Genomic DNA, 24595 nt, shown 5'->3' with positions numbered 1-24595 from the left:
AAATATGGCCTATAGGTAAATATGCCTTGATCAGGATGTCCTCACAAACTGAGTTTCCATGCAAGAAGGAGAATAGTGAGAGAAGCCACCAAGACACCTCTGACTACTCTGAGAGGGTTACAAGCTTCAGTCGCTGAGATGGGAGAGACTCTGAATACAGTATCTGTTGGTGTTGTATTCAGTTCACTGAAAGGCATGTGGGAGACTCCATGGCCAATGGGGGAGAAAGTTCTTTGTTCTGATGAGACCAAAATGGTCCTTTTGGCCATCAAACCAGACAATACTGTGAAGCACAGTGATGGCAGCATCATGCTGTTTGGATGCTTCTCAGCAACCTGCCCTAGAAAGCTTGTAAAGGTAGAGGGTGAAATGAATGAGGCAAAATGTAGAAATATCCTGAAGGATAATCTTTTTCAATCTGCAAGCAACTCAGCTTGGGAGAAGATTTATTTTCCAGGAAGACACTGACCTGAAGTATTCAGCAAAAGCTACACAGAAATGGTTTAAAGACAACAAGATGAATGTTCTGGAGTGGCTGAGTCAAAGCAAAGACCTTAATCAATGCAGAACGTGTAGCTGGACTTGAAAAAAGGTGTTCACACCAGATCCCTGTACAACCTGACTGAGCTTGATAATGTATGTGAAAACCTGATTGAGACCTATGCGCACAGACTTAGTGCTGTGATTGCAGCCAAAGGAGCATCCAAATACTGACTTAAAAGGGGTGAATATTTATGCAGTCAGTTATTTAACATTTAATATTTCTGTTGTTGGTATCACTTTGTAGAAATCTTTTTTCACCTCGACATTAATTTTTTTTTATATAGATATATTTTTGTCAAAGGGCTACTTATAGTGACCTTGATTTATTTACTAGAATGAATAAAAAGTTTAAGTATTCACAGGGGTGAATACTCTTTTATAGGTACTGTATAAATTGACAGATTAGAAGCCAGTTAGAAGGAGCAATATAATGTTTGGAGACAAAGAAAGTAGGTAACTTATAAACCAGAAGAATTAAAAATAAGAACTTTGTAAAGATTTTATTAAAGAAAATGCTTACAGTTGTTGACAGTAGAAAGAAGCACTCTGTATTTACACTCTAACCCTGTAAGTGCTGTAATGTTGGATACAACATCATGTTAGTGATTTGGTAATGCTGTGGCAGGCACTCAAGCAAAGTACATGTATGTTTGTATATGTGATCTGTTCTTTCTGTCAGCTCAGTATTTGAGTAAGCATCCTTAGCTTCCCTCTACCACTGCCAGGCAGATGCTGTTAGCACATTTAAAAGCCTGCTTTCATTGAACACTAATTGATTGGTAACTGCTTTACACACCATTGGCCTTGTGCACAATAAGCAGATTGTGTTTATCTGGTCAATATAAGAGGTGTGGACTAAATCTGTACATCAATCTGAGCTAATAAAGCCACCCTGATTCCAGTTATGGCTTCACAAACAATGATAGAGAAGGCTTTTATAAACAGCACATTAAAAAAAATCTTTGTCTTATAATGGGACACTTTAAGGAACATCAAACCAAACAGCAGTCACAAGGGCAGTGGGTCCTGTGGATGAATAGCATGGTAATGGATAGTCCACGTGTGACAGTCTGCAACAAAACAGGACATCATGAGTTGGCCCAACAGTGAGGTTAGGAGCTATGGATTAATGAAGAGGCTGCCTTTAATGTCAGGGCTGGAGGGCCTGAAGGCAAGACACAGACACAAAGGGGGGGGGGGTGCACACCATGGTGGATTACAAAACCAGCTGATTTCACCTTTTTTATGAATAAAAAACATCGCCATGACATTTTCACATTCTGATACTACAAGTTTTGGTCCTTCGGGAAATATTTTTGCCTGTGTTAGCATTTATTATTGCCTTACATGTCTCTTGTGTTACGGACAGTGAAGATGTTGATTGGCTGAGTGTTGGTGGGTGTTATCAAGAAATCAGAGGTCCTTTTTCTTTTTAGCCTCCTGATTTGAATTGCCCCAGGCCAGCTCAATGTCAGCACAAACAGATGGAGACTGTGAAAGCCTCTTTTACCCCTATTAGATGTATTTTGTAAATTAGACACATCATGCGCTCAGGGTTGCATGCAAAGCATGGGTACAACATTAAAAACATGGAGGGGGCAAAGGGACATGGGTTCATGCTCAATAAATGGAGCTGCTTTGTGTGTGTAGGGGGTCAGAGGGAGAAACAATAGTGCTGTCTGTTTCTATACACTGTAAGAGCTTAGCGAGGATGCGTTCAGGCGAAGACTTTGCACAAAACAACTATGCATGGTTATATCAGCTAAGGAGAGGCTAAACACAAACAAATCAAAACAAAATTATTTGTTTGTCTATCAGTGAGACACATATACACGCCAAAGTTTAAATGTGGCACATCATGCTGAAACACCAACTGGGGTGGAGTTAAAGGAAAATAAACACGCCACACGTATAGGCTGTACAGGTATGCTATTCACTCACTAAACCAGCATGAGAACACAAGTTAAAGTAAAAGCACCTGTGTGTGGACTTTATCCTCTGCAGTTTCTCTCAAGTACACAATAACAGGGCGAACCTGCTTTCATAGGCAGCAGCAAATCTCAGGAAATCTGTCTTGTTTTGCTTTGTCAGAGACCTTCACAGTGTCCTTCCATTCACTGTGTGTGTCAGTACCACTCTGTTATAGTCCTGCATGACTCACACCTTTTACAGTGTGGTCAGACCACAGTGACACAGCTAAACAGCTCTCTGAAGAGCTGAAACCTCCCTAAATGCCGCTGCTTTTGTCCTGACATCACTGTCGCCTGTAGAAACCAAGTGCCATGTTTTCAAACCAGTTGTGTGTTTTTAAAATGTAATTCATGAGCCAGGCATTACTTTTATCTGATGATATCCTAGTTAAAAACTTTGTAGTGGCTTTCTAAAGGTTAAAATGCTCATTTGAGTACACAGCAAAAACCAAAGTGTTGATATTTCGGTACTAAATCTTTCAGATTTTTACTCTCAGTGTGTAATTTCAGAGTTAAAGGGCTTTCAATGTTATTTGTTAGTGTTGATCCATTTAGTGTTAATTCAACCCTGTAAAGATTCTAAGCACTGCCTACTGCCTTTTCAAATCTTGAAGGGCAGAGTTTTCCCATCATGCTCTTAGGATGAATGTTTAGAGTTGTTATTCACAGCCAAGGAAGGATCCTCAAACAACCATTTTTGAAGGATACTACGCCATCCACTGCTGTAAATTTTTTCCAGGACTGAGTCCTTCAAACGGAGATTTTCCAAGAATGCACATTGTGTTTACTCCATGCACAGGAATCACCCACAATCCAATGTGCATTGTTTTCCTTCTTGAAAATTAAATAAATAGCATAATATCAGGAGGAAACCAGGTCCTAGCACGCTTAATACACTTTTAAATGTCCTGTTTCCTACGTGAATATGTTGTCATCATTATTTCATATCATCTAAGTAAAGCTGGGTGGGTAAAAGTAGCAACATATAATATGATCATATTAGATATTATATTGTATGATTATATTAAATAATCAATATGATTTAAAAAATCATATTATATATATAGTGATTATATGATGATGTGATAGCTTATTAGATGGTGTAGGGTAAAACTTGTGAAACTTGTTGTTAGAACCCCTCTCGTTTTGATTTCTGCTGCCGCCATGTATATGGGCGTGATCCTTCCTATGATGTAATCACGCACACTCGCTCGCTGTTCAAGAGTTGCCAAGGAGGACTCTGGCCTCGCCTCCATTCCTGCTCGTCTCTTTGCTCCATCTTTGTCATAAGGCACCTGACTTGCCACAGGTATTCAATGTGAGGTGGCAATGTTTATGAAATAAAAAAGTGCATTGCTTTGTTTAATTCATTAAAACTATAAATGCCTTGACTTCACACTCAGAGTTAAAGGAAATAACAGTATTATGTTAAAAGTACCCTTAATTGTGCAAAAAAACCCCACATTTTTAGAAATTAACACTATGACAGAGTTTAAATATTAACACTTTCCAAAGTGTTATTTAACTCATAACCTGTAAGAATTGTTTCAGACCCCTGTTAAACAGAGGCCTGTAGATGACTGTAGCTGGAACGTGTTAGCTGGAAAATGTAACTGGACCAAAGCATGAAGCTTTTCTGGTTCAAAGCTGATAACAATAAAACAGAAAATAAGGGTTTACATCTGTTTTTATGAGGAAAAGTCCAGGCATTTTCAATGTGGAGACTCGAGGCTGGCAGACATTTTTCTATATAGCATTGCTAGTAATTGCCTTGAAGACAGATATTATTACAGCAAATATAGTATACTGAGAACAACTACAGCAAATCTGAAATGTTAAAAAAAACGGTCCAGGGATCTGTAGGGGTGATGTCAAAGTCAGTTTGACTGAATTAGATTGATGAGATTGGTGATGCAGGAGGACTGTTTTTGATGGAATATTATGATCCAGAGAGTTTCTAATGGTGAGATGTATCACTTTTATTATTGTTTATTTACTTGAAAAATGCATAAATTGTGGCTGCTGTGGTGTTTTTTCCTGAAAGGGTTAATATGGTCAGAATCCTGAGAATCAGAGCTCTCTGGGCCCTTGGATTTCTAAGTGGTTAACAAGTCTTTCTGTCTCTCTACACAAGGCTTACCTGTCAGGATAACATAATCACGACTTTGTGTCATCTGAGCCTTTGTTTGTTTGTTTTTTTTACAGAGAGAGGTGTTTAATGTCCATGAGGTCAGGATATCAATCATCATTGAAAAATGCATTAACAGTATAATAATTGATTGTTACTATTTTACTGCATGACCATGTGTCTCAGAATGTCACTCTAAAAACAAGGCTTCAATAAGTCTGTCATATGAAATTAAGTATGAAAATACTTGTGCAAAGCCACAGGTGTAGGAATTTAGTTTTTAGCCCACATGCTCGGAAATGAAAATCACTGTGTTAAAATCTGTCTGATGATGAACACTAACTTGAAAAAGATGCAGAAAACGCAGAAACTGGTTCCATAAAAGAAATCAGAATGAATGAAAACAAATGTTTAGTGCTTTAATATTCTAGCAGAAGACCTCCAGACCCCCCTACCTGATGCTGCCAACTATGAAACAGCAAATTTAATTTCTCTGTCATGCCCCTGTATTTAAGGATCACAGACCGGTTAAATGGTTTTTGGGTGTCATGATCAAGTTGAACAAACGTTAATAACAAGGCTCATTTCTGTCTCACTGATAGCAGTGAGCTGAATGTGTGACTGACATGGCAGATGCTTCAGAGCCTGAGGCTTCCCCATCTGTCAGAGGATTTAATCTTAGAGGAAGAGGCTGACTGACATTGATTTTGCTTTGATTGTTGCTGTAAATTCACTCTGGTAGAGCTAGTTTCTTTCTACTGGGTTAACCTATATCAAAACTATGCTATCTTTTCTGCTAGGTGCTCACATTGGGGAATTTACTCTTATATAAAAAGGTTATTTCAGATTTGTCCTTTGGCCAAGCCTTTTTATGAATGTGATTGCTCACACTGGCCTGTTAATGGCTCTTTTGATTAGGCTTTCTGTGCATGAATGTCATCCTTGTCTCTTCCCTGTGTATGGTTTCCCCTGTTAAGACTGTTATCATACTCTCCTCTCCTCTCCTCTCTTTTTCCTGATCTCCTTGTTTATGTTGAAAGTCTGCATACGCTTCAAAAACTGTTTGCACAGGCTATTTCTCTCACCCTTTATGCCTCATTACTCAACCAGAATCAATATTTCAGTGCACTGTTTTTGTGTTTTCTCATAGATTTTCTATTAATCAATTAGCTGTATTATTTTTGTTGTTGTTGTTAAGTATGCTAAGTCTGAGCACACTGTTGGGTTTGCGTTTGTTGTTTACTTATTCCAGAGTTATTATTCTTATTAGCCATCACTGCACAGTTTCTGTGAATGTGACTTCCGCATACGTCCAAAGGGCTTCCCCTGCTAAAGAGCTGCCATCCATAATTCAAAGAAGGACGAATCAGGGAGATGGACTGTAGATTGCACATTTTGCTTGCTGTTACTAAGCAAGTGTCTAACCTCTTTGCAGTTATTTTCCATTTACCAATAATGTAAACACGACTTTAGTTTGCTTGCTGCAGCAGGCAGAGAATTTGCATGGTTAAATCTTGGAATAGGCTTGTGTGTGCTGAATAAGCCTTCATACTTATTGCTTTGTCCTCTAGTATTTACTGTTTCTTTCTGCTGTAGCAGCTGCCATATGTGGAACAGAGATCAGGCCCTGGGATGTTTGATGTCTGTTTTCTCTTGGTATGTGTGAAACACTTTCTCTGAATATTCAGCTCTCTGTTCTCTTAAGGTGTTTGTGAAGATGAATAAGATCAGGTAGAACAAACTACAGGGTGTAGATGAGATGTCTAACATTAGCAAGTTACATTTTACACCCAAGATGCAAAAGTCTCTCCCTAATACAGCCTCAGCTTGTTACACTGAAAAAACAAAAACATCATCAGATCTCTTTATACAGCCTAACAGATAAATCTACTGATTAATGCATGTAGCTTTATTATCCACTTGAGGTGCTGGAAAAATTGAATGAACTTCAAAATCACAAATAGTAATTTCTAAGATTCTAAATTGATTCAAAATGTCCCAGAATCAGTATTTTTAAACATAGGTCACTTTCTTTCATCCTAAACACATTTTCAACTGCAGTCAGTTTAAGCACAGCAAACCTGCTGCTGGTATTTTCTCTGTGCACTATCTTCAAATCCCCTGGTAGACAGATGTGGCAGGAGGTGCAAGGCTTGTTAGCTTTGCGGTTAGCATTAGCAGCACTAGCTCTTGGGCAAAGTTTACGTGGCTGTGTCTGACAAAGTGACGTACTGCCTGCACTACAGAGTCTTAAGACACTCATCCCATCCTGTTTTTTACAGAAGAAAACTGCCAAGACGATGTGGTTTTCCCATTCCCTGGGTAACAAGAAGGCTGACCTAACATGCACAGATGAGGATGAAGTTAGCAGCCCCCAACTGAACATTTCAGTTTCTCCCAAGCGTTTCCCAGACTGGAGCACAACCTCAAATAATAATTACTTCTTTTATATCTCTATCCACACCAATATATGAATATTGTGTAATATGCAGAAAGCAGTGCTTTGGTTGATTAACATGGTGTCATCACAGCAGAGGCTCCATAGTTTACCATACTATTGCCTCCGTCTGCACAAAAAAGGGGGTATCACAGCTTAACAGCTGGTCAACTTTAGAGCAAAGACCTGTGTCCACAGCTGCTGTTTTTGTGCAGACTGTGTTCTTTTCCAATAGAAAATCAGTGTAGTCCAACGTTTTAGCTTTCAGCATGACTCAGTGTCTGCTGTTTCTTTGTCATCAGGTTCACAGTACTCTTAGATCTCTCTGTTGAAGATAGTTAAACTTTTGAATAAGTGCCACACCCATCAGTGTCACTTCTCTCTTGATGGCCAATGAAAATCAAGAAGGGGCGGAACTTCTGTTATCAGCGTTATCAACAACAATTTCAGAGCAAATATTGTTTTGACTCAAGTTTTAAGGATACAGATTCAAGTTGTGGAGCTGCTGAAAATGCCAGGACAGTATTAACATTTCCTTAGAATTTATTGTTGATGTTTGAATTAGGTTGCGTATTAAACTTAAAGAGCTTTTTTAAAATAAACGTTTTGGTTACTGCCAAGAAAAACAGAGGTCAACAGTGGTAACTTAGAGACAAGAGTCACAGGTGAAAAGTTCTCTGAAACTGAGGTTTCAGGCACCGCCAGCTATGGACAATGAAAAAAAAAGTATTAATCCTTAATAAAGTTGCTTGTTTAGACAGCAGCCCTCTGAATCCATCCATCCATTATGTATGCTGCTTGCCCTGTTCAGGGTCATGAAGGACTGGAGCCAGTGTCAGCTGTCCTTGGGGGTGACACTGGCTGCCAGTTAATCTCAGAGCTGACAAATAGAAACGGACCAACATTCACGCTCACACCAGCAGACAGTTTAGAGTTACCAATCAACCCAACATTTTTTTACTGAAGCTGGTCTCACATTGCTCTGGCTGAGTTGCCACTTTAACCTGAAACATCCCGCACACATCCCTGTCTCATCACAAGATGCCATCTGTCCACTGTGCTGCTTTACATCTACAGTATGTAGTAGAACATTTTTGGCAGTATGGCAGAAATCATTCACCAGAGCTACATCCCTAGCTAGCTTCTAAGTAAAGTGTCCATCAGTATTAGCTAATTCCGTTCATACACATGTACACCAATGATGCAGCAGTGGGAATAATTGGGATTAAGTGTCTTGCCTAAGGACACTTCGACATGTGACTGCAGGAGCGAGGGATCAAACCTGCAACATTCTGGCTGAGGGATGACCGACTCTTGCTGAGCCACAGCCAACCCTGCAGCCCTAAATAGTCTTCTCTTAGCAATTTTTTCAGTCCAAATATTACAGTTGCATCAAATTTCCATCTGTTGGTGGTGTTTTCGAGGTGTAAAATCCTGCCTCAGCTGTTTTCCGTACTCTGTGGCTATAGGTTTTTATGCACTATGTGACACCTGCCTTTTCACTCTGAACTCACTCAATTATTCATGTGATTTATTTATGATCCGATTGATCTCTTAATGCACACTAATTGCTCAGGAGAGGGACCGAGTTGTTCTGAAAGCATAGGCTTACATTAATTGAGTAACAGTGTATAAGGATCCTGATAAAGAAAGAAAGTACCACAGCTGACAGGTTTGTTCTTTTAATAAAACTCTCTGTCAAACCCTTCTCTCATATCCATAGATCATAACCAAATAGTTCCTGTGGAGGCCTCACTCACAGGGAACCTCTCAGTGGAAGTGTGGATAAAAACAGCTCAGTCTTTTTGCACTGACTCAGAATGACATCATTATAGTGACACAGGGCCGCTCCTTCAGCGCAGTTGTTTGATCAGGAGTTAGGAGGGGCTTTATAGGCATCTTCACGCGGACTGGACCAGTATGACCAGTTCATTTCCGTTCATTTAGCATTTCATCTAAACTGCCATGCTCCACCTTATTCTTTAAAGGTGTACAATACAATATATTGATGATGTTAGTGTACAGGAAGGACTTAATTCATAGATCGTAGTTAAATACGTAAAGAAAATAAAACTTCTCTCCTTCCCAGCTATCACTCAAACGTAGTATTATGTTACTCCATACATTTTAAACATTGCCTATAAAAAAGTATTCATCTCCTTGAATATTTCACCCTTTTACTGATTTTATAAATCAGTTATGGGCAGTATAGTTTAGCTTTTTTTGGACAAAAATACAAAAAACCTCTTAATGTTAAAGTGAAAACAGTTGTGTACAAAGTAATATCAATTAAATAAAAAATGTAACTATCTTTATACATCTGCTTTTTTAAAAGTGAGTCAATTTTACATAATTAGCTAAACTTGTCCTGTTATTTGTTTCATATGCTGCTCTAGTGCTGTCAAATGTTATTTGCTGCAGTCCTGATGACAACACGCTGTGTAGGCTACAAACTCATGATGCTAAAACGTATCATGTTTTTTTTTCTTGTTTTTTTTTGTTTTTTTCAGGTTTGAAGACCTCTGATCACATTGGCTTTAAGGCCAGACAGGAGGCCACTTAGGTGCCAGCCAGCCCCACTGAGGAGGAAGGCCAACAGTGGGACTGGAAGAACCTCTGACTTCATCCACACTTCTCCAGCCTTCACTCTTCATCACCTCCGCCATGTCTATACCAAGCAACAGCCCAGAGAGAGAGGGCTCTACTGGAGCTCCCCCTCAGCTAGAGTGCCCATCTTCTCCTACAGGACCGGACCCAGAGCCCCTGTCAACAGGAAGCCCTGTGCTCAGCCCAGACTCCTCTTCCCATGATGCAGTGCTGTCAGCTCCGGCAGCCTCCCCAGCAGACTCAGAAAACCTGAGTCCTGATGAACTGGAGCTGCTGGCCAAACTGGAGGAGCAGAACAGGTGAGAACAGTGACTTTTAACATGGTATTAAACTAAAAAAGAACATAAAGGTCCATAATGAGGTGTAATTATAGTTAGGCCTTAATGCTAATACTGTAAGCATTAAGGCTAAACACTATAAACTTAATAGTGTTTGCTCAAACCCATCATCTGCCCATCTTTAGCCTGGTCTAGAAAGATTTTTGGCTTTTGTCATGTTACACAAATCCAGTGGTGATTGACAAACTTAATTTGACCCAGAATCCCAAATCTGCATGTCCTAAATTTGTGACAAATACACAGCTAACAAAAATAGGTATGTGGGATAGTGCTTTAAGAAACACATCACATAAGTGGGCACAGCACACCATATTGAGATTTTTCTTATTACATTGAATGATATAACATTTTAACATCTAAAAAAAGGAAACACATGATTATGTTTTGTCTTCAAGTCATTACGAGATGTCAGGTTTTTGGAAGGAGCTTCCCATCTCATACCATAGATATCTAAATATATCAAGGAAGCGGCAGTATTGCCTTTTACAATTATTCCTCCATTTATGGCAAACTTCAATAATAAAAAGATTCTTCAGTCATGATCTCTGACATTCTCAGTAAGACTTAATATGACTTCCTCATGTCATGCAATCACTGAAGAAACCCATAACACTAAACCAGATAGACTTCATTTAAAGCACTGAGCTCTAGCATACATACATTGATCTTCTTTTAGAGAGCTTATTCTTTCTAACAGATTCAGTTTGAGTCCATTTCTTCAGGGACAATATCTGAGGCCTTCTCCTGTGGTTTCAAAACCGTTTTTTAGACTGACAGCTGAAAGCACCTGATTCTCTTCAGGAAATATCTCTATATCAAAAATGACAGAAACTCACTACAAAGGCACTGACTACTAAACTTACTACAGAAACTACTTCCAGAGGTCCAACATTTGCCTTTTTAAGACTAAATTAATACCAGCAGAGACAAAAAAAAACATTAAATCACTTTCATAATAAAACTTTGTACTGTGATATTTCTATGTAAGGAGACAGATTCTTTATCCATTGCATGTTTCAGCTGAGGGGGTCAACGTGTGCAAGTCAAGTGATTTAAAGACTTAAGACATTCAGGAGTCAAAGTGGGACTGGACTGAGCAGCCTTAGGGTTAGGAACATCTCTTTAATCACTTCGTATCTGCCTCCTGCTGCTGTGCTGCTGCAGACTTTCAGAAACACCTATGAATAATAAAAAAAGCAGCTCAATACTTTTCTTTTTTTAAGAGTTATTTGGGGGAAACATGATTTAACTTCAAATCTACACATAATCTAAAGCTAGCACGTACTCAATTTAGCTGAGCTCAAAGATTGAAAGGAGGGGATATAGCAAGCCTGGTTCTGTCCAGAGATTTCTATATCCACCTGACTGAACCTCAAAAACTCAATTCTAATTTTATCGTCCTTGATCACTACAAATATCAGCATTAAATGTACAGCTTTATCCTACATTATTTCTGTTAAGCTTTCTATCTACCATGCAGATATGAGAACGTAAACAGTCTTTCATCTAACTGCCACAAATAAATCTCATCAGCCTCTTGAAAAATCCTTAAGCCCACAGTTATTTGTGAGCAATACAGAATAAGGCTTTCTGACCCATTTCTAAACAGCACTGCTTATCTACCTGCTTATCTGTTTAATTAAAATGTCTACGCAGCCTTCAAAGCTCTACTGTCACGTACTCACACAGGTTTGCGTCCACTTGCTTGCTGAAGGTGTGTTGCATACATGCCCCTGCATGCCCCGATTGTGTGTTTTGGTTTTGCTATATATTTAAAACAAATTTATTTTTTATGCTTTGAGAGAGAAACTCACAAAATGAGTCTTGACCTCAAAATTTAAAGTATATGAAATAGTCTATTTTAAGAAGCAGCAGTATGTGGCTACCCTTGAATGTGAAAGACTCTCAACATTTTAATTTCAGGAGAAAATGACAAACTATGTTTCAATAATTCCTCTTTAGAAATGGTAAAATCTCAGCACTGCATCACTGTGAGAGGTATGAGGATAGAGGACCTAGCATATTTAGATAATAATAGAGACAGTCATGGGATATGCTATGGACTAAATAACAATCTTATTGATCAAATATTTTTAATCAAAACTTTTCCAAAGAAGTTGTATTTTATTTTGAGATAATATGAATAAAAACCTAGTACAAAAAGTAAGGTATTTTGTGTTTGGTAGATTATTTTTTTGTTGTTACAATACTTCTTGGCAACCAATCTTATACCATTGGAAAGCTTCTTTATTTCTCTTGAACGGTGCCACATTTGTAAGGAGCATGCATTTGCGGGATGAGCAGCAAAGCTAAGTATGTGGGTTGCGTCCATGAAAAATTGTTCAAATCTTCTTTGCCAATGTATTTTTGTCTATAGAGTTTGAAGAGGGAAGTTTTCATTCTGAAGCATGAGAAACTTGGCTAACCTGGTATCCATCTAGTAGCTAATCTTCTTTTTGGTGCATCTTGGGAGGATAAAACTTTATATAAAATATTACTGGAGTCTAACAGGAGCTTGGAAAATGTTGTGGGAATTGAGATACAATATCCAAAGGTTTGATCCAAAGGGGCAACTGCTCCTCAAGGTTCCTGAAGACATATCGCCTCTTCTCCAAAAAGGCATCTACAGTTTAGAAGTTATGAAGTGTTTATGAGGAGAGGCAAAATGTCTCAGGAACCTTAACCAAGTCCAGTTTGGATCAAAGCATTGGATAACAATGACCTGGATGAATGAGGAGATGTACAATCATGGTGTTTATTGAACAAAAAAAAAAAGAGAAAATTAAAAGTGAAACTGTGTCATGCATCATGTTTTACTTTACCACAAGCCCTAATTAACAGTCTGAATTTTGCTTAAGTGACACTTTTTAAATTTATTTAATCTAACACTAATTCAACCAACCACTGGAATGAATGTGGACGTGTGCATTATTGAGAATTTCAGCTAAATAAAAACAAAAAAATACAATTGAGCTTTTATGTATTGATTACACCCTGATCAAGAAAGAGCAATACATAATCTTTATTATTATTAATTTGTTGTTTTTTATAAACTTTAGCCTTGAAAAAGAAAATCTGTCACTACCGTGGTAAATCATTGGTTTGAGAGAATGACCTAAAGTTTAAACTTCACATACACCACTTGCCACATTATTAAGCAAATGACATTTTCCTCTTATTTTGTGAAATATTAATGCAAATGACAGAGTATTTTTGCAAGTCATCAGCCATTAGAGCATAATTCAAATGTTTTTGTACAAACTTCATAATGATAACCGTTATTTTTTTAAAAATAAAAACTTCAAAATGCACTTTTCACATTATTAAGCATGACAGAGTTTAAAACATTTTTTTGGTTGTAAAGAACTGAAAACAGTCATTTGTTGAATTTGCAGCATTAGGAGGTAATATTTACTGAAATCAAAAGCTATTTCAATCAAAAACATCTTAACAGGCCAAGTTTCATGTTAACATTAAGACCACTTCTTTGATATCACCTTCACAATTCTTGCATCCATTGAACTTGTGAGTTTTTGGAGTTTCTGCGGTCTTGGCAGTCTTGATGCGAACTGCCTCCCACCCTCATAGATCTTTAGCTTGAGGATGCTCCAAAGGTTCTCAATAAGAGAAAAGTGTCATTTGCTTGATAATGTGGAAAGCAGTGTAAATATATACAAAGTTGTAAAATTAACTGCCATGATTGTTGCCAACATGTATTCTTCCAACCTCCTTGTGTAGTTGAAATGTGTTTTTACTTTGACTTGCATTTAAATTAATGTTGGTTCAAAAATGTCTGTTTAGAAGTTTCCTTTTCAGCTGTATGTGTAATATCATCTGGTCTGTAGTTAAAGGGAACAACCCTTTTGGTGTCTTTACAAGCTTTTCAGCGAACTCTACTCATCTTTACATTATGATAGTCTGACTTAATGACTGCTTATTATTCCTACCTTCCTGCTACTCTCCAGTGTGTTACCATCTGATGAAACAAACATGTTTTTCTGTGTCATCATGTGTCTTTCCCGTCAGAAATAATCAATTGTAACCTGAGCTCTGTCTTCATAATGTGTCTTTTTATGCAGGTTGCTCGAGGCTGATTCTAAGTCCATGCGGTCGATGAGTGGTTCACGGCGTAACAGCGGCTCCTCCTTGGTGTCCAGCTCCTCCGCTTCCTCCAACCTCTCACACCTGGAAGAGGATACCTGGATCCTGTGGGGCCGCATCGTGAACGAGTGGGAGGAGTGGAGACGCAAGAAGGATAAACTCCTGAAGGTGGGGATCAGGAACTAAAGATAAAAAATGAAGTTCTTGTTGTCAGAGGCTAGAATGAGTCACTCAATATAATCACACATGAGACATCAATAAGGAGATTTACAGCCTCCTCATTTTATTTTTGCGTCTTTCTGGCCAGGACACTCGAAGTTTTCTGGATGGCTTTATGAAACTAATCATAAAACAAGCTCTGTAAATCTCTTAGTCACTGCACCATGTTTATCCACACACAGGGTCACTGTGTCCGTTTCCTTTAGCTGTGAGCATATCCGTGTCAGAAACATGCTGCTCAGTTTTTTTGGAAGGTTTATTTTTGCTAACATCCCCCTACAAAGAAAGCCCAGAATCTGCCTCAGTCTGTTTCTATGTGTGACAATAATTTAAGTGTGATTGTGCCAATGCCTTAAAGATAAACTGCACCAGCATGTCTTTCTTCTCATCCTCTTTGTGAAGAGAGGAAACGCAGGAAGGCATAATGACTCAGGGCAAAACTAGCACAGATGAATTCAGCAACATGACACAAGCTGCCTGAAAACTGCAGACACAAAGCGAGATGACAGAGTCTGGACTTAATAAAAACACAGCTGTCCTTATGAAATGACACTGAACTGTCCTTGCAAATTCATGTTTTGATCATTGCAGGATACTCTTATCATATCTTTGCTTTTTAGGATATGTTTAACACTGCACTGATCTCTAAATATGCAATCTGTGTAAATTAAGTCAATTTTACGGAAAACAAGTAACAACTTTCTCTAAGGGACATTATTACTGCTCAGAATTCCCATACCTTTCCACAATACCACCTGACCAAGAAAATGACCATCCTAGAGCAAAAAAAAAAAAACTCTTCAATGATTGCATATAGAACCCTTATTTGCATAAATAACACTAGAAAAATGTTAAAGCACACAACTCATGTTATTTATCTACATTTTCACCCTCCAGGAGTTAATCAGAAAGGGAATCCCTCATCATTTCCGAGCCATCGTCTGGCAGCTGCTAGGTAATGCCACGGACATGCCAGTGAAGAACCAGTACTCTGAGCTGCTAAAGATGTCATCTCCCTGTGAAAAACTCATCCGGAGAGACATCGCCCGCACCTACCCTGAGCACGAGTTCTTCAAAGGCCAGGACAGCCTGGGCCAAGAGGTCCTTTTCAATGTGATGAAGGTGAGAGCTGCAGGGCTTGGGGCTACAAAAACATCAGAGTTTCTTTATCACAACATTTCACATCTGTCTTGTTGGAGGATCTTTGGTCCACGTATTTGCACCTTTCTGACCTGATACTAGACATTTGTAAAGTAATTTTTCTACACTCACTGTGTACAAGTTTGTGTTAGTAAGTTTAATGAGTTGTTTCTGTTCCCCTGTGGTACTAGATTAACTGATTTTTCATTTATGTAACCAGGAAACCATGTTGAGATAAAAATCTCATTTTCAAGAGTGGCCTGGACTAGACCAGCAGCAGCACAGTTAACAAAGTTTCTGACAAACAACAAGAAGCCGTTCTTACATCACAAACCAAGGTTGTCATAGTTAACTAAACTAATGAAATAACTAAAACTAACATTTTTAAATCATTTTAGTTGACTGAAACTAACTTAAAAAGTAAGCTATACCAAGAAAACTAAAACTATATGCTTCCAAAACTAACTAAATATAAAATATAATTAGAGACAAAATATCTGACTGACCTGACCTTCATGGTTTGTCTCCAACACAGTGGTTTACATTTTGGGTGAGCTTGTTCATTGCAGAAGTTAGAAAAGGGAACTTTATTTTAAGAAAAATGCACACTGGGACACTGACTTGTGGCCTTGAAGGACTAGTATTAAGTTTGTGTGCAAAGTTGAATGAATAGCATTAATAGTATGCAGAATTTTCTTTAAAAAAGTTTGAAAACCCTGAATAACCCATGACTGTTCTGGAAAACTACAAAGTCATTGTCAGGAAATAAAAAGAGAAGTGAGCTTCCTGTTTTCATTGTTAAGGAAAATCAAAACATTAGTGCTAAAGTCCAATTCTTGATTTATTTGATAAGCATTTTACAGCCTCTGGGTCCTTGTTTGACACAGTACAACGTGTAGAAAAATGCCAAAGCTAAATGCTGTTTAGCTTTGGACCATTTACTGTTGCTCAGGTGTCCATGGCCCTCAGACCTTTTGAACCGGCTTGCCTGGGAAATTTAGAGCCTTACTTTTTAACTTACTTTTTTTACTGCTGATTTCATTGCTGAACATTTAAAATGTCTCTTTGATAATGCTCTCTAACAAAATTCCACTTGTTTGGAAAACTACCTTTGTGCTTACTCTGTTAAAGCAGGAGCCCCCACGCTTTTGAACAATTACAGGACATTTCAAAGTGTTTGGGCTTAGCTAAGATGCTTGAATCTCTTGTGAGTGACCCACTTAAGCAATTTTTATCATCAAACCATATCTGATTATCAATCTGGTTTTAGGAAAAAGCACAGTACTGGTAGCTGCTTTAAAAGTTATCTGTGATTTTATTGAGTCCTTGGTCAGTAAGGAACCCTGTGCTGTCAAAGGCCTTCGGTACTGTGGAGTATGTCAATTAAAAGACAGACTGTGCTTTATCAGTTACAACAGTTGGTGTGCTTTATCAGTAACAACAGTTGGTGTGCTTTATCAGTAACAACAGTTGGTCGATTGGTTTGAAAATTATGTATCAGAGCACAGTGTGTACAAGCTGAAGATTTACCTCAAAGTTAAAAATGACATGCCTCAGGGATCAGTCTTGGGACCTCTGTTGTTTACACTTTTTATCAACAGCATCAGTCATAATGTTCCCAATGTTATCATTTGCATGTATTTACTGTTCTGCTCCTTTACAACATCAGGCTTTCTGTCATTTACAAGAAGGTTTTGTTATTGTACTGGACACTGCATGAGTAAAAATTGGTAAAACCAAACTCTTTTCAGGGTGATGGGATTGAGTCTTTATCATCTTATAATAATGTAAAAATAGAATTTTTGATTGATGATTCTCTAACTTTTAAGCTTGTAAAGAAGTTAAAGCTGCAACTGGGTTTTTATTTCAGAACTAAGTGTTGTTTGTCTTTTAATGCAAAGACGAGATTTGTTGCTGCCTGGAATCTGCTATGGGAGACCTTATGTCTGAGGAGCTGGTTTCTTTCAATCTTTTTAAAGGTAGATTGAGTGCATTAGAAAGATGCATCAGGTTGTAGATGTTTTGACTGATGACTTTCTGCTTTGGGACTCTGGATTTGGTTCTGTGACTGTATTTTCTCTTTTATTTGTATTTTCTCTGCTAAGTGTGCTGCTGCTTGTCTTGGCCAATGACATTCTTAATGTCAACAAGGTTTTCCTGGTAAAATAAATGTAAATAAATAGTAAATAAAATGTGCACTTTCTACTATACATCGTTTATAACTGCTTACACTTTAACCTCTAGCATTAAAGAAAATGTGTTAGACCACTGAACAATTTCCCCGGTCACCCAAGCTTGGGGATTGTAAAATGATCTGACTTGATTGGTGATTTTAGGTCTTCATTTGTATTCGACTATAAAATTTAAATGAATATAATCACTTGCCTTTTGAATATTTTTTCTGTCTTGACCCTGGGAAGTATCGCATGTTACAGAAAAAACTAACTCTAAAACTGATTAAAAAAAAAAAAAAGTTAAAATGAAGTATTTGCACATAATAAGAAGTAAAGTAGCCTTTCTAACCCTTTAGTAAAAAAAATAATTTAAAACAAGAAGTGAGTTTAAAAAAAATGTGAAAAAAAAAACGAATGGAAAAGTTAAAAACTACTATAGCATTCTTACAAACATGATAGTAGACATAAGGATGTCAGGAAAAATCAGGCGTTTTTGTTGCTTCAGGCTTCAACAAGTCGACCTTGTAAAAGCTGAACTACCAGGGTCATTTTCCATTTTTTCAGTTCTTGTCATCTTTTAACATCGTAACTAATAAAGGTTAGGGTTTTTTTTTTTTTATAAAAGTAAGGCGTCTCCAAGGAAAAAAGGTTGGTAACCTCTGCAATAAAATGCATGGTTCATGGCCCACAATATCAAGATGCAGAGATTCTGTGTGGAATGGTATATTGCAACACTCAATAATATTATGAATGATTAGATATCTGATCTACTTAAGAGTTAAAATGCCCTTTAAAAAGTGAACTGCAGGATAGTAGTTGCTTCACTCTTGTTTGTATAACTTCTTTCCATGCTTCAACTGTGTTTTTTCCACTGTATGACATCATCCTGCCAACAACCTCTTTAAACTCCCATTTACATTATACTCATTCATGTCAGACAACATGAGGAGTCGGATTTCCTGTATGAATAATGTTACATGTCAAATTTGTTTGTTTCAGCATGACAGGTAGAAAAAAATACATATCAGTACCATGAAAAGCTGGAAAATACAGCTCAACACTATTAGAGGGCCAAATTGAAACATTTCCTCCTGCAGTCATTCAGAAGCACACGCACTGACCCGCAGATATTCGGATGACTGAAATGAAACCTTTGTAATGTGTTTTGTTTGTGAGACAAAATCTGCACTGAGTCAATGAAATGCAGAGATTTGTCTCTCACAGCCATGGTAACAAGCTTGTTTATGACCCCTATAACAGCCCAGCTCTCTGATAGCGGCTCAGCTCCAGGAAATGAAGAGACCTCTGAGGACTCTCTGCTCCTGTTGCTCTGAGTGTGAACGTTCAGTCAGGAAAACAGATGTCGCCTGTCCCCTCCTGATAAAAACAGCACACTACAAATGTAATGTCTTGTGTTTTGCAGGCATACTCTCTGGTGGATCGAGAGGTGGGCTACTGCCAGGGCAGTGCGTTCATCGTAGGTCTGCTTCTTATGCAGGTAATGATCCAGTGCTGTGGGTAAATGGTCCATAATGAGGACATTATGCCCTAAAGGTTCAGCACAGCATGCCTGATGGTTACTGTAATCAGTCACAAGATTTCTAAGATCATTTCTGACAAATTCAGTTCATTAGGTAGTAATTTTTAATATTACATGGCCATTAAGTTGTCTCCAGAGGTTATCTCTGAAAAATAGAGTCACTGCTTGGTAAACATAAGTCAAAAGCCTAATGAGGGAACTTTACGCATCCTTCTCACCTCTTCCTAGATGCCAGAGGAAGAGGCATTCTGTGTCTTTGTGCGTCTGATGCAGGAGTACCGTCTGAGGGAGCTGTTCAAACCCAGTATGGCAGAGCTGGGCCTCTGCATCTACCAGTTTGAGTATCTGCTGCAGGTAAAGTCGAATCACGAGAGTCTACTGCAATCATGAGGATTGCAGTGTTTAAACTCCTCCACTGAGGGGCAGCAAATTTTCATTTACATCATCTGTTTTTGTATATATTATATGCTTTGCCTTAGTTGTCTGAGGATTGAGATTGTGCTCTTTTTTATTATCTTAGGAACAACTCCCAGAGCTGAACGTCCATTTTCGATCCCAGAGTTTCCACACGTCTATGTATGCCTCGTCTTGGTTCCTCACTCTTTTCCTCACTTTCCTCCCGCTGCCTGTTGCCACACGGATCTTTGACATCTTCATGTATGAGGTAAGAAACATCAAGGTGTTTTTTTTTTTTTTTACATTTTAAAGGTGTATTTATTATGTTTAACTTTGTGTAAATTTCCCAGTTATCTGTAATTTAACTAAGCACAGTACATTAATCGCTTTTAGCAGTTTAAGTATTTAGAGTTTAACATAGAAAATGTGTTGATTGAATGTGTCCATTTGAATCCCTGGGATTTTGCTAGAATAAAATCTCTTTTCCCCATATTAATTGTCTTACAATACATCTGGGGGTAAATTGGATTTCTTGTATCAAAACAAATGTTTTTCTTTTGTTGCAAGGAAGAAACCTTGTCAAGAAAAGTTTATTTCTGTAACTGATTATGGTGATATTATTTTTTTTCATGGTTCTTTCTTTACATGCATGCTGTATCATTGTCCTTGATTATTTTTGAGAATACATATGGAGTAGTCACTCAATGGGAAACAGTAGGCAACTTATATTTAAACAACAATTTGTGGTTAGAATTCATTTATGTTAAAGGAAATCATACCATTATTAGGTAATTATTGACACAAAATAGCTATTTCATGCATGAAGCTCAAATTGTTTCAAGATGTGATTTATTTTTCTTATGGTCATTTTTAAATGAGTTAAATGTAAAAGAAAATGTCATGAGATAATTGCCTTAGCTGCTTTAAATGCTTCTGGTAAATTAAATGAGGACTTAATGAATTTAAGACTGCAGTCTTAAATCTTACAAATCTTTGTTTGTTATGTTTCTCTATCCTTGTTTGAGCTGTTTTCTTGGTCAAGACTCCCCTGTAAGAGAATTTTGTATCTCAGTGCACTGTGAAACCGAACAAGTTGATAATACTAAACATTTTTTGTTGAAACTGATTACTTTAAAGTTTTTCAGAAGGGGAAATACATTGTTGGTTTATCCCCAATGAGTTAATAAAGCTCAAAACATAAGAGGCAATTGATTTCATAAAAATGTGAAGTAATTGAAAAGCTGGTATTTGTTTAGTAGCAGGTACTTAGCCATTTTAAGTTATACCATTTCAATTTTACTCTTACATTTATGTTGTGTTAACATGTGTTAATTACATGTTTGGGTGCTCTTTTTAAAGTTGCATGTTCTTCATCCGTTGCAGTTTCGCCCTATTTCTTTCACATACTTAAATCTACCACTCAGCCTACGTCAACTTCAGTGACTAAAAGTGACAATAACTGAAAGACACACACTTCTCCCTTAAGTCCCCTTCCATTTTGTTCAGTTTACCATCCAGTGGGTTTTGTTGTTGCTCCCCACTGATGGGACTTCTCTAACTGCGTCAGTAACTTAACTCATGGTCCAAAAGTGTCGCGTGCCCATAGGCATTCAGGGAAAACTCTGCAGATTAAGGGATGATGGTCAAATGGTCTGAGTACAATTACAGAAAAATACATAGTGATTTAGTACTGTTAACTTAAAACTAAAATGTCTTCTTTCAACTTAAAAAATACTTGTTATTTTGGATTGTTAAGTGAATACAACTAATTTTAAACAACCTTCAACTGTCCGGTTTTACAGTGTGGGAATACTCCAGGTTTAAATAAAGGTTACATCAAAAAAATAAAACTAACCACCTGTCTGTAGGGCTTAGAGATTATCTTCCGTGTGGGCCTGGCCATCCTGCAGTACAACCAGACTGACCTCATTCAGCTGGACATGGAGGGCATGTCACAAGTAAGAAGCTATTTCTTTTTACAATTTACTGTAGAAAAAAGTTTAAAGCAGAAATTTAGCTGCAAGGTTCGATGTCCAACTTAAGCATCCTGGATCTGAGAAATGTTGTTTTATCCTTACAAAATGACAGCAGGGCACCTTTGTTTCACTTTCATTCTCTTTATACTGCTCCTTATTTCTTCCATGTTTAGCTGTTAGTACACTGCAGTAAAATTCAGAGCTGCAAGTACCTTCAAATGTTTTTCTTCATCATTTCCATGTTGATTAATCTCTTGATGAATTAAACAGTTGCTTTGACAGAAGGCCAATCTGAGCCTTCTCCTCTCTCATCTAAAATGCGTCTGCCTGCATGCTCATTAAAAATGGATGAGCATGTTTGTTTTCTCCTCTGTTCTAATCTTAATCTTGTGTTATTTTTCTGTGGTGCTGCCAGCATTTCCAGAAGGTGATCCCCCACCAGTTTGACAGCTGTCCAGACAAGCTGATCCTACGGGCCTACCAGGTTAAATACAACCCCAAGAGGATGAAGAAGTAAGAGCGATAGAACTTGTTGAACTAGTAAGACAGAAGTTGGACTGATTTAAGTAATTTGAAAGATTTTTTAAAATGCAGAGCTATTGAGGCTTTCTGCTTTCTAGATATTGTAATTGAAATGTGCCACCAATCAACAAATTAATGTAAAGCAATACAGCACAGAGGAGCATTTACTAATATTGCTTTGTTTTGTTTTGTTCCTTCCTCAGGCTTGAGAAAGAATACACAACAATCAAGAATAAAGAAATGGAGGAACAAATTGAGATTAAGGTGTGTTTGTGCACCAGCTCTGTGAAGCAGTTGTGTTCAATTTTGATATGAATACTTATAATTTAAAAAACAGACCTTTTAACAGTTCTCTTCTCTGTCTGTCCAGAGGTTACGCACAGAAAACAGGCTGCTGAAGCAGAGGATTGAGACTCTTGAGAAGGTAAGAGATTGGCTTTGATTTCAGATTAAATTCTAAAATAACTCTGGTGTATCTGTCTAGATAGATAGCAATTTAGCACTGTAACAAGCTGTTGTGGATTAAAATTGTTAAAATTAAAATGTTAGTATCATTGGTTTGCTTCTCCAAACAGAAATTTTAAAAACACACAGCTAAACTCTTCAGGTGTATGACAAAAAAGGACTTACAGGGAAACAGAAAAGTTCTCTCATTAATCTACACTCAGTACTCCATCAGGGTAAAGTGGAAACAGAATTTAGCAAATTTTGCACACCCAGATTAGGCAATGTTCTGCCATCCTTCTTTGTAAATCTTCTCGAGCTCAGTCAGGTTGGATGGGGACAGTCATTGTCAGGCCTCTCTTGAGATGTTCACTAGGGTTTAAGTTAGGGCTCTGGCTGGGTCGCTCTAGGACATTTGAAGAATTGTCATACACTGCCAGAGCACCTATAAATTATCCCAGCCTAAACAGCCCCATCATGTGGCTAAGAGCACTTAACAAACATTAGAGAAGTTCTGTTCTCCTGAGGATCTTGTAATATAAAAGCGGTCAAGTTCAATTTGTTATTCTGTCAGGCTCCTAAAACACTCTGCTTTTTGAACCACTGCCTTTCAAAATATTTCTAAAAAAAAAACTTTTATTCTGAGTGATTCACTGCTTCCTCTTTCTTCTTCACAAACATCTTTAGACTTCTCTACACAACAAATAAACTTGAGTTCCCCCTCCTCTTTAAATCTTTTCTCTGGTATTGTGGTGGTTTATTCTTCCTGGTGTCTTTGTCTTGCTTTATCTTTTTTCATACTGTTGTTCCTCCTTTTCTTGGCTGCGCTGCAGGAGAGTGCAGCTCTGGCAGACAGGCTTATACAGGTAGAGTACTGTGCACCACTTTCCCACTGACCTCTCTGTCCTCTGGACTCCTCACACCTCCCCCTCCTTCTTTTTCTTATTCTGCTCTCCTACATTGCTTCTCTCCTTCCTCTGAACAATAACCAACCAGACGTGCATGACAGATTATTGTAATTTTTTAAACAAAGTTGCCCTGTAATCCCTAATTGCACGTCTTTTTTTTATCCAGTAAGGCAATTTTATGTCAGCCAGTATACTCCTTGCATGTGGCATGTACAGTATATTATCATTTTTACTATAATTATTAGAAACTCTGAGTATTAATACAAGTGATTGACCAATGTATGAATGAAAACCCCTGTATGGTTTGACTTTCTGGTAAATGTGCTTTGTTTGCCTTCTTGCGGGAAAAATGAAGGAATTTATGGCAGGTGCAAGGGTTAGTCATGCAGTTGAAAAGTTTAAAAAAGTTTAAGATTATAATGATTCGAACCAAATTTCAAATATCTAAAGTATGGACTGTTTAGGACACATGTTGTAAATATGAATTTGACTCACAAGATGTAAGCAGATGGAGAGAGGTCTGCCTGCACAATTCCAAAGTGTCACAAAAAATTTGATCAAAACGTAACTTTCTCTCCTATGGAAGAGGATAAGGGCCACTGAAAAAAAAAATTGCGTTGCACTATTTTTTTTCTAATTCTGAGATTAAAGTCAGAATTCTGAGATTAAAGTCAGAAGTCTGAAATTAAAGTCAGAATTCTGAGATTAAAGTCAGAAGTCTGAGATTAAAGTCAGAAGTCTGAGATTAAAGTCAGAATTCTGAGGTAACTTCTGATTTTAATTTCAGAATTCTGACTTCTGTCAGAGTCCTGACTTTAATCTCAAGGTCTTCTTCATGTTATAATTTTTTAAGAATGGGAGACACTAGTTTGCTGACAATCACTATGATATTCAGATATGATTGACTACACATCCCATTACAGCCCTAATGTATTAAGTACCAGCCTATAGACAGAACAGGGCTTCCTGTTTCCTCCTGCTCTTAATTTTAAGTATCATCATGTTTAATGAACAGATATGAAAGTGACAAAGTCTTTTCGACCTTCTGACCTTTGAACAAGAAAGCTGACAAGCATGTTTCCCAAAGTGTTCCTCAAAGGAAAAAATTATCCTCTAATCAACATGCAAACATGTTCCCCTTAAGCATAAGTT

At 37.7% G+C, this 24595-nt stretch overlaps 1 protein-coding gene across 1 annotated transcript in view; it reads left to right on the top strand.

Moving 5' to 3' along the window:
• evi5l (ecotropic viral integration site 5 like) overlaps positions 1-24595 on the top strand; it is a 51885-nt gene that overhangs the window by 11904 nt on the left and 15386 nt on the right. Inside the window, exons 2-12 of the mRNA XM_041785997.1 lie at positions 9589-9984; positions 14103-14292; positions 15241-15465; positions 19081-19155; positions 19426-19551; positions 19718-19861; positions 21462-21551; positions 21985-22082; positions 22295-22355; positions 22462-22515; positions 23369-23401. Coding sequence (XP_041641931.1) covers positions 9743-9984; positions 14103-14292; positions 15241-15465; positions 19081-19155; positions 19426-19551; positions 19718-19861; positions 21462-21551; positions 21985-22082; positions 22295-22355; positions 22462-22515; positions 23369-23401 — 1338 coding nt within the window. The 5' untranslated portion in view covers positions 9589-9742. The remainder of the gene's footprint in view (positions 1-9588; positions 9985-14102; positions 14293-15240; positions 15466-19080; positions 19156-19425; positions 19552-19717; positions 19862-21461; positions 21552-21984; positions 22083-22294; positions 22356-22461; positions 22516-23368; positions 23402-24595) is intronic.

Source organism: Cheilinus undulatus, linkage group 4 (assembly GCF_018320785.1).
Source record: "Cheilinus undulatus linkage group 4, ASM1832078v1, whole genome shotgun sequence".
Lineage (NCBI taxonomy): Eukaryota > Metazoa > Chordata > Actinopteri > Labriformes > Labridae > Cheilinus > Cheilinus undulatus.
Note: the sequence above shows the minus strand (reverse complement) of the source record. Positions and strands in the feature narration are given on the sequence as shown.